General features: G+C 32.7%; 1 protein-coding gene across 2 annotated transcripts; it reads right to left on the minus strand.

The window, feature by feature from the left end:
- Positions 1–3,730: 3,730 nt before the first annotated feature.
- LOC111375885 (pentatricopeptide repeat-containing protein At2g30780-like) lies at positions 3,731–8,292 on the minus strand. Of its 2 annotated transcripts, XM_022998797.1 has the most exons (3): positions 7,969–8,292; positions 5,404–6,817; positions 3,731–4,123 (listed from the first exon to the last, which is right to left on the minus strand). In XM_022998797.1, exons 1-2 carry the CDS (start codon positions 8,248–8,250, stop codon positions 5,819–5,821), a joined length of 1,281 nt encoding a protein of 426 aa, XP_022854565.1. In that variant the 5' UTR covers positions 8,251–8,292; the 3' UTR covers positions 3,731–4,123; positions 5,404–5,818. The 2 variants fall into 2 exon arrangements, with proteins under 2 accessions (XP_022854565.1, XP_022854566.1); XM_022998798.1 differs by lacking the exon at positions 3,731–4,123 and having other exon boundaries at positions 5,492–6,817; positions 7,984–8,292.
- Positions 8,293–10,647: the final 2,355 nt, after the last annotated feature.

Here is a 10,647-nt window from a genome sequence, read left to right on the forward strand (position 1 = left end):
GTCAATTTATAATAAGCCAAAATGGTGAATGGCTCTTTTTGGCTCAATGGAGAAGATGAATGACTCATTTTAAATTGAATCATTATAAATTGACTACCCATTTAATATGTCTTTCTAAATTTTTCCAGTGACACAAGATGACAGCAACAGTAGTTGTGGAATTGTGAAATATAATGTGTTTACGATATTTTTTCTTTATTTAACTTAATCATTTAAAGTATTTTCAGATTCATGTTGCTGCTACTGTTACTTATGGACTAAGTTGATGGCGGGAAAAAGGGGTGAAGTGGGTGAGGACAATTTTACCCTTGTTTATGGAAAGAAAAAGGTATTTTTGTATTTAATTAACGGAATTACCTCAATTTCCACATTTCATTGCTCAAAAGGTCTTTTTTCATCCATTTTATCAATAAAAAGACAAATTTACCCCCGTTCAAATAAAACAAAAGGAGAGGGATAAAAAAATAAAGAGCTATTTGTAACTATAATCCCGAATTTTTGAAAAATTACAAATCCATTGCAAATATATACTTAAACTTTAGCTATCGACTTTATCTACAACTCCTTCGCCACCGTCGACACTCCTCCAATCAACCTCACTAATGACACCCGCCTTGAACCACCATTTATCTGCCTCACCAATGATTCCAATTAGTTCTCTCTCAGTCATGCATTTAAACTTACTTGTATGTAATTTTTTAATCAATAATCAATCAAGAAAATCCCAATTGATCAATTTTTTTTAATTTTTTTTTTTTTTTTGACTTTTATGTTCTAGAAAAATTAGGAAATTTCTTTTTACCTAAAAGTTATGCTTCAAGAAGATGGTAGGCCAAGATAAGTTGATCCGTAGGATTAAGTGGGGTCCCATTCGTTGATAGCATCTGAGTGTTTATTATACTCTACAAAATGGACTCTAGAATCACAAAGAGAGTCCCTCCAGTGGTAGAGATGACCATCGGGCCTCAGCCGTGTTTACCCATGTCCATCAAAAGGAGAAGTGGCTTCTGTAAAGGCATTCAAAAAAGAAGCAACAGAATCTCAAACACTTCTTCGAATACCAAACAAAACAGAGGATGAAGCATTTTTTTTTTTGTAGCGATCGGAAAAAAAAAATATTTTGTTTCGTTCTAAAATAAAATTATAGAACTCAAATATAATTTGGGTTATATTATTACGTCGCTATGCCACTTCCTTAAGAGTTCAAATTAAAGTTTTGGTCATGATAGTAAAGTTTCGCGTACTTGTTTTTAAAAAATTTTCTAAGGTGTCGAAATCTCTTTAGACGACAAATTTTATTTGTTACTTTGTTTTGACGACACACATTTTATTGTATATCTATTAAATCTTAGATTAGAAAACATATTGTACAGTGCATTAACCATCCAAACTTACCTTATTATTTAAACCCCATTTTTGATTAGCCATTAAAAAAAAAAAAAAACTGTCATTTGATTTTTGGGATGATAACTTACACATCCCTATCCATTTCCATTTGGAAGTAAACTTTTTAAAATTTAAACCACCCCCACTTCCTCAAGTGTAACCTCCAATTTTAAATACAACTCCCACCACCATTGCAATTGAAAATTTGTAACTCCCATTTTAAATTCTACACGGCCACACCATGAGAAAAAAAATTACAGAAACATGTCCCTTTTTAGTTTTACAAGCCATATTGTATTGTGAAAGCCAAATTTCACCTCCTTTAACCGCATAAAATTATTTTACCCTTCTTCCCTAGACATAGAGCATCTTATATCTGAAAAATTTTATTTGAAGAAAAGGCAAGGAAGTACGCTGCATTTTTACTTCTTATTGAACGCAAAACGGTATTCAAATTTCAAACATTAAGGTAGGGGTGTTTCGGCGCTTTTATAAGTGATGAAATACTTATATGTTTTCGTTTGCATTAAACTTACTATTGTGTTACTCATGATGGAATCACTGTTTGGTGGTTTACACAAGAAATGGAATCACCATTTGGTGGTTTATATGAAGAAATGATTATGATAAATGAAATGGGGTTATCAAAACCTACAAGTAAGTGGACTTGACTGATCACCAATTCGCTGGAAATTGACGGTGACACAATCAAATAAAGTTTGCATTTCTGAAAATATATATTTTTACCATTTACTTAAGTGCTTCCTACTGAGTATTATTTATAGCACTTATCCCTACAAATAATTTTACAGGTTAAGATCGAGGCATGACAGTGGTTGGCATAATGGCAAGTGTTCGGCGATCTCTAATGCTTCAAATTCCTAGTAAATATTTCCATTTATGTAAACATTTTATGGATACTTAGATGACACTTTTTAGAAATGTTTTAATGTTTATTTTTTTTAGTTTCATGGACGATGCATGTTAACTAGAAATTAGAGGTGTTGCATTGAATATGTATGAAGTTTAAATTTATGCGGGGTTAAATTTCAGATTTTGTCCTCCTATTTGAAAATGGTATAACTTGGGCTACGGTGCATGTTTTTTAAGTGAAATCAGTGGGGTTTGAAAGGTCTGTGAGCCTTCTAATATTGGCCTTTGGAATTTCTCAAAAATATTTTCTAAAGGAAAAGTTATGCCCGTTTTAGTAAACTGTGTCGTGTCGAATCCGAGATTTCTGTCCAGCATATCCGAGTAATATTTTCATGCTTCAAACGTTATCATCGAAACCCCAAATTTTTATATGTGGTACATATATGAATGCTTTAGTCCTTGTAAAAATTTCATAAATTTTAATGGACATTTGCTAGGCCAAATATATTTTTCTTCCGCTGTTGTTAAATCTGTAATTGTCGAATTGTCTTCAAATCTTTTACAAAATCAAATTTTGCTACATTTGCCTAAGTTTATATAGATAACTACCTTCAATTATATTTTTATATATATTTAAAAAAATATTGGATTTATAAAATTCTTTGGCTAGCGTCAAAGGGGTTAAGCCAAAGAAGGAAACGAATATTTTTTTAACGCTTCGGGTTCCGAGAATTTTGAAACAACTGAAATTTGGGGATGTAAATTGGAGAGAATCAAGGAGACATGGTGGACGATAGAAGAAAATGAGGCATCAAAGGAAAAGCATGCTAATATTCGTTGTGCAAAAACTCACATTAACTTGGTCCTTGTTTGAATCATTGATTAGGCGTATTAAATGGCAGTTCAAGGAGGGCGTCCTCAGTGAGGTTGAGTGGAGGAGTGGTGGTGGCGGCGAAGGAGTTATAGAGGAAGTCGATAGCTGAAGTTTAAGTATATATTTGTGACTGATTTATAATTTTTTAAAATTTTGGGATTATAGTTGCAATTAGATCTTTATTTTTCTATTCTTTTCTTTTTGTTTTATTTGAATAAGGGGTAAAATAATCTTTTTATTGAAAAAATGAATGGAAAGAATAGTGCATTGAAATGTGGAAATACGGTAAAAATATCAAAAAATGAAAGGTAGGGTCGTTTGGTGCTATTTACCATTCTTTAATATTCAGAGAGAGTAACTCTCCGAGTACACTCAGTACATGGTCAAATGGTTACACGATATTTGAACTTTCTTAAATGAATGTTTATACTCGGTGATATTGACATTTACTTGTCTATGCTAAATTTACGGTGACTCTGTTGCATCCAAGTGTAATAGGTCAAGTAATTTTTGGGCCATTAATCTGTACTCAATTTGCCACTCCACCCATGTCTATCTTTGTTGCCATTTACATACTTCTAAATGTGTGAGAAAAGCTGCAAGTGGAACTTCTACTCGAACAACTGTAAGGCTATTGAAACACAAATTGTCATGCAGTTATTGTTTGAATCAAAGAATGATCAATAATATTAAGGTATATTGTTTCATGCTTAGACTAGTAAATCCAAGAAAAATTTCGAAACGGAAGATATTGTTGATAAATAGTACATCTTGTTCATTAAAATCTTGAACTTATTCCCCCATAGTAAGGGCAGTCAAACCGACTGGGAACAGTGCTGCTCAGGTGAAGAGAGATGTGAAGAGAGGTTTTCTCCCAGTCAGGTATCAGCTTCTCTTTGTGAACCTTTTCTGTTTGTTGGATAGCTGCTTTCTTTTGTTGGTTGTGACAGCGACTGTTCTTTAGTTTGTACTGATCTTCCTAACAAGAGCCTAACCATGAAATGTCCATGAGTATGATTGATTTCAGTTGCCTTTTTACTACTTTATAGATTATTTTTCCATTATTCTTTTTGATATTTTAGCCTAGTCTTCACGAGAGACTTGACCACGGAAGTAGAATAATCTGATAAATCAATGTACCCCTAGTTCTAGAGTTGAGACTTTATAATAACATCTTGTTTCCCTTAAGCCGATTCTGAAAGTGCTTCTGCCTTTTTCACTTTTCCAATAATCACACAGCCGAACTCTTCTTTCGTGAATATCGATCATGTTGTTTACACATATTGGGTTTTTCGTATACAATGTCCATGTGAAATGGTTGTTTAACAGAAATAAATGTATAGTACAGATTAAAATCCCAACTAAGCTATAACTACCCTTAGCAGGTTTATATGTAAATAGGAAAGACATCAGCAGGTTGGGCAAATCTCCCGATCCGACCCAAGCCGAACCCGACTGTTCTTGTCAAATTAGATACCCAAACGAGTACTCGAATTGAGAACCGATGGGTACGGTTCAATTCTTGATTTTAGACCAAGAACCGAAAAATCGAATAAGAACGGAATCTTCCTAATTTTTTGCTATGTTGAATAAATCAAATTATTTTAATTTTAATTTTTTCTAAACAAATTAATAAATTAACAATTTCTAAATCCAAATTTTTGGCCCAATAATTTGTTCCGATTCTAGTTTTTTTAATTTTTAGCCCAATTACCTATTTTATTGTTTCATTTCTTATCCCAATATGATCCAACCCACTAAATAATTCTAAACATCTACATTACACATAAGTGCATAACATCTGAGTCGGTGTCTCGCACTCACTCTCGCTGGCATTCCAAAACCTATAGAATTGCCGACCTAAGCTGTCACCTCCGACCGAAGCTATGACCACTGACCGAATAGTTAATGGATAGTTGAAGTTTTAGTATTAGTATCTACTCTTTGGTATTTGTAAGCATTGGTAAATTAATCTTGTTGGGCAACTTGTTCTTTACATATTATTAAATTGGACTACGTTAATTTGTAAAACTACGATTGAATGTGTTATTAGTTGTATTTATTTAGTGTGGTTATCAATGTTAAAAAAATTAATTATAGTACGGAATCGAACCGAACCTAACCGAATTGAACCCGAATGGTTCCATAATAATATTTGGACCCGATGATTCCATTTACTAGATACCCAAAAATTTTGGTTCGATTCGGTTCGGTTCTAAAGAAAACAGAATCGAACCGACCTGCGCCCAGGCCTAGTCATCAACTAATACCTCGTGTTTGGATGGGAACACCATGGAATAAGAATTTTGTCGACGAGAATCCTTGCAACTAAGCAAGAGCTGATAAGAATCGCAACCAGAAAGAAACTAAAGCAAAATAAATCATTCTGAGCCTGCAACCCAGCATTTGCAAACTACCCTCTACAAAGATAAGCCACGTTTTAAGCTGATCATTAAATAGGTAAGTTGAGCCTACAAGAACAACAATTTTGATGAGCACTCTTCATTTTGCTCGGGCAGGGATCAAATTCTTGATCTCTCAAAGAGCCTGAGCCTTCTTGTTCAACTCCAAACAATGCGTCTCTAATGACTTGACAAAATAGGCTCGTAACTTTGGAATGGGGGTTTCCTCCTTAATTCGAGGTGACCAGGATGAGGTGATCTATTTATACTATAGTTCTAGAAACTAAGCGAAACCAGCCTGCTTCATCTCATCCACCACTGAATTTAATTTCTCCGATAATCCTGCCCTTCGATAACCAGCAACCAACAAATCGTAAATTGATCTTGTAAACTTGTAATAACCTTTTATACATTCCAAAAACACGTCTAGCCTATCATGAGCTCCCTTTCTGAAATAACAACATATTACCTTTTCAACATCATCTGGGGAGTCAAACGATATCCCATCTTTTAACATCCTCCCGACTGAATACTCTACATCATCCAGTCTGTCTGCCTTAGCGTACATTCTTATAAAGGAGCTATGTACCATCGAATGAATTTCCAAAACTTGCTCGGATTTTGGGTAAGTTACTAGTAACTCCTCCATATCTTCCACCGTTCCAAAATCGTTAAAAAATTCCACAACCTCTTTCGCAATCAGTTTATTAATCCTACAACCCCCTTCGATTATAATTTGCAAAAGCTCTTTCACTTTACTGGAATTTCTCTGCTCGCAGTACAACAGGAGCATATTCTGCAGTATAGACACATTAGGCATTAATCCCGCTAACATCATTTCTTCATAATATCTTTCAGCATCACTAAAATTCCGTGACTTGGTACAACTCAATATGAGAAAATCATATGTACGAAGATCTGGGGAAAACCCAGATGCCCTTTTGGACGAGTACCAAGCTTCAGTTGCCTTCTTGTTCCCCGAGTTTGCATACCAAGATATGAAAGCATGATAAGTATCAGAATCAGGTTTATAGCCCTCTGAGTTCTCCATTATTTCAAATAAGCTTAACGCCGTAAGTAAATTACCTGAAGATAAACATGTGGATATAAGGGCATTAAAGACTGAAGGAGTCGGTTTAAGGCCCCGAGTCTCCATTGTAGTAAATATCTGCAACGCCATTGGAAGATTTCGAATACTACCACATAAAGAAATCAGTTCCAAGTAACAATCATGATTTTCCTCACTTTGTTCAGTCAATTTCTCCAATCTCCACTCTACAACCTACACATAACAAACAATTAACATGCATCACTACAAATTCACTTAAGATTCATGAGCACATACGAGAACAACTTAACTGAACAAAGTATGAAAACATATTCATGGATTGATAAAAGTTTAACTATAATCTTTACATTCTTCAGAAAACTATGCACGAGCAGATGAAACCCACCTTGGAGGATTCTGCCACTATTTCACGTTGCTTAGTTAACCAAATAGCTTGCTCTTTAGAAAATAGTGCATCACTGGCAGCACTACCATCTTATGTTAAACAAGGTAAGCATAAAAATGAGACAACTTCTCTGTCTCCATGCCATCCCCTCTTTAGTTCGTTGTCTTCTTGTACTTGCTCATTCAAAATTACTATCACAAGAAAGTCTACACTTACCCAACCTTCCTTCACCCTGGAATATATCTGTGCCCACCCACAGATAACTACAGTGAAGGATATATCCGTATTTTTCAAATCCCCAGTTAATCCTTTATGAATCGTGACAAAATTACTGACAAAAAAGAAGCTCTCTGGCACTAATAAGCCCTGGACCTATCCCATAAAAATAATGCTAAGAGCACCAGTTTAGGCGATTACACTTGATAGGTTCATTTGACCGAATCTATTGTTTAATATTATGCAGTTGCCACCTAGACTGGTTCCCATAAACCCTTTAGAAAAGCCTAACTATCCACTATCCATTCCTCAAGTCTAAAAAATGAGCCTGCCATCCAACCTTTTATCAACTTGAGTCTACAAAGCTCATTGAATTTAAAATCAGAAAATAACTCCATGACCCTATTAAGCACTATAATTTCTGAAACCCATACGCTAAGGTAAGCAAAATTTCCAAATTTAGAACTCAAATGCTGCTTATAGCTTTCTTAACAAAATTCAAAAATATTACCACCACCCAGACATAAAGAACATGAGATCCCATCCACAGGTTAATTGGCAATATGTTGAGCAGCGAAGAATCAATATGGCATCTTAGAATTCATTAAATAGACTATAACACTGGACTTTGTACAAAACTGTATCTACTCGCCATCGAAAGTCACTTAGCCTAGCTAAATGAAACAATCATTTTATCAAACACATAAGAAAGTATCAAATTTGACACTTCCACGATTAGCATCTTCCATGTAATCGCACGTACAGAAGAAAAAACTACCATATTGGCCTTCTGGGAAGATGAGTTATTGAGCAAACTAAGGAGGGAAGCCCATGGAAATTCGGATCTTGAGTTGAATTCAGATTCTAGGGTCGCTTTAATTCTTGAAATTGGCTCTTTCAGAAGTTTCTGTAGAAGAGGGCCATGTGATGAAGAAGAAGAAGGAGAAGTAGTGATATTTCTTTCACTAATTAATCGGATTAATGGATAACTTTTGCTTCGAAATTTTGGGAGTAGAAATCTGCCGCAGCCCGCGATAGCCCGCATTTTTCTCACCCTGCATAGAATGAAAAATATTAGCAGTAGTATAAAAACACCACGGTTATGAATAGCTGGCTGATTTGTAGTCCTTCCATTTAATTACTCTTGGGGCGAGTTAATTGTTCCAATGATGATTGAACTTTGATCTATATCTTTGATTGATCACTGAAATTTAAAATATCGAGTTTTGATCACTGAACTCAGGTCAATGTCTTCAATTTCTCACTGAACTTAGGTCCATATCTTAAATTGCTCACTGAAATTTAAAATGTTGAGTTTTGACCACTGAACTTTGGAATATGCCGTATGCTACTCATTAGTATAACTGTTGAATTTTGAAAATATCGAATTTACAGTAAGTAATGTACAGTCTTTTTCAAAATTCAGTGTGTAATGTACAACATTTTTCAAAGTTCAGTGGTCAAAACTCGATATTTTAAACTTCAGTGAGCAATCGAAGACATGAACCTAAATTCAGTAATCAAAACTCGACAATTTAAATTTTAGTGACCAATCAAAAATACGTACTTAAGTTTAGTGACCATTAGAACAATTAACTCCTCTTAGGGCCTTCTGGAGTGTTTTTTCTTTTTTATTATTATTAATTTTTTTTGTCCTTAATCGATTTTGACATGTTTTGGGTGACACCATTAGGATTGGACAGAACTTTCAAATCGAATCGAGTGATTCTTTTTAAATTAAATACCTGAACGGGTATTGGAATCGAAAATCGACGGGTTTGGTTCGGTTTTAGATTAAGAATCGAATCTCCCTAATTTTTTAATTAATTTATTTTAAAAAATTAGTCAAATTATTTTATTTTTCTAAATAAATTTAGTTACTAGTTAATTTAGCTCAAACTCAAAAATATGATTTTCTTATATATAATTTTCAATTCAAAACTAATTTAATCAAATTGACCTAAAGTTTATCTAAATTTGTTATTCTACTGTAGTGCCGTTTCTACTATTCTAGAGAAATCAAATTGAAACTCAATAATCATTCTCTTAATTATTTTGAACTTGCCATTTTTCTCTTCCTATAATTTTAGCAATCAAATCTATGAAAACTCAGCAAAGAGAAACGTAAAAGATACATAAAATTTGACTACATTATTTTATTAGAGTTAAGATTGAACATATCATTAGTTGAATTAATGTAACTTTGTAAATATTAAAAAAAATTAATTATAATGAAATTTGGATCCGACGGTTTTACTTACTAAATACCCGAAAATTTCGAGTTCAGTTCGATTCTCGTTAGAATCGAATCGAACCGAACCATATCCAGCCTTAGACAACATCTATGAAGAATTGAAAAAAAAAAAAAAATAGTTCTTACCAGTTTTCTGAGCACCTATTTTAGATGGTTTAAAAAAGATTATGCCGTTTGGACATAAAAATGATAGATAAGGGATTATATAAAATGATGTGGAGGAAAAAGATTGAATGAAAAAATTGACTAAATTGGCGTAATATAATTTTGACTAATTCTCTCAATCCACCAAATGAACGTTTTTTATCGTTTCTCATACTGACTTCTAATTTTATTCTTTATAAAATAATTCTTTTCAACCAACATATTTTATTCAAAATTACTAAATAAATATATATTTATACTAATTAAAAAATTATGTATGAGCTAAAAAATTATATTATAACTAAAAAATTTACTTATAAGCTAAAACATTACTTTTGTATAAAAAATTATTTATAAAGTAAAAATATTATAATAAGATAAAAATTCACTTATACGTAAAAATTTGCTTATGTTTAAAAATTATATAAAGTACAAAATTAGCTTATAATTGTAAAGTTTACTTATAAGTAAAAAGTACTAACTTAAATTTTATGTAAATACTTAAATTTATTTAGCTTTTTAAATTAAATATTAATTTGTATGTAAAAAATTATCTACAAGTAAAATATCGCTTATGAGTAAAAAAATATATGAGAAATTATAAAATGAAAATTTCACTAAGGGACATATATATAATTTTATTCTTCTAAAAAACTTTCAAAATCGATGAATAATAAACTTCTAAACATGGATTTGACTGTTTTTAAAATCGTTATTAACATTACTCAAAATCGATCCACTCATAAATGCTCAAAATTGGTAACCCAAAACTTCTATGTAGGCCCTTAATAATTATTAGCTTGATCATAAATTTTTATTGTAATAATTTTCTATATAAGATAGAACTTGGATTGTTACAAAATTCAAGTTTATCAAAAACTAAAATATTCCTTTATATTTATCATTTTTACATGTCTATTTTTTGAATCGTGACAGTTGGGATTAGATTAACTATCATACATTGATATCATAATAATTAGAGATTGTACTAGGTCGGATTCCGGACGTGGGCGGGTATCGCTATATGAATAGTTATAGATGAGC

This window comes from Olea europaea, unplaced genomic scaffold, assembly GCF_002742605.1.
Source record: "Olea europaea var. sylvestris unplaced genomic scaffold, O_europaea_v1 scaffold1429, whole genome shotgun sequence".
Lineage (NCBI taxonomy): Eukaryota > Viridiplantae > Streptophyta > Magnoliopsida > Lamiales > Oleaceae > Olea > Olea europaea.

What these genes read in the sequence shown, in the direction of transcription:
- LOC111375885 (XM_022998797.1), bottom strand. Translation starts at nt 8,250, where the DNA reads ATGCGGGCTATCGCGGGCTGCGGCAGATTTCTACTCCCAAAATTTCGA. An exon ending in ATATGGTAGTTTTTTCTTCT is followed by an intron (nt 6,818 to 7,968) that starts GTACGTGCGATT and finishes TGTTATGTGTAG; the next exon opens with GTTGTAGAGTGGAGATTGGA.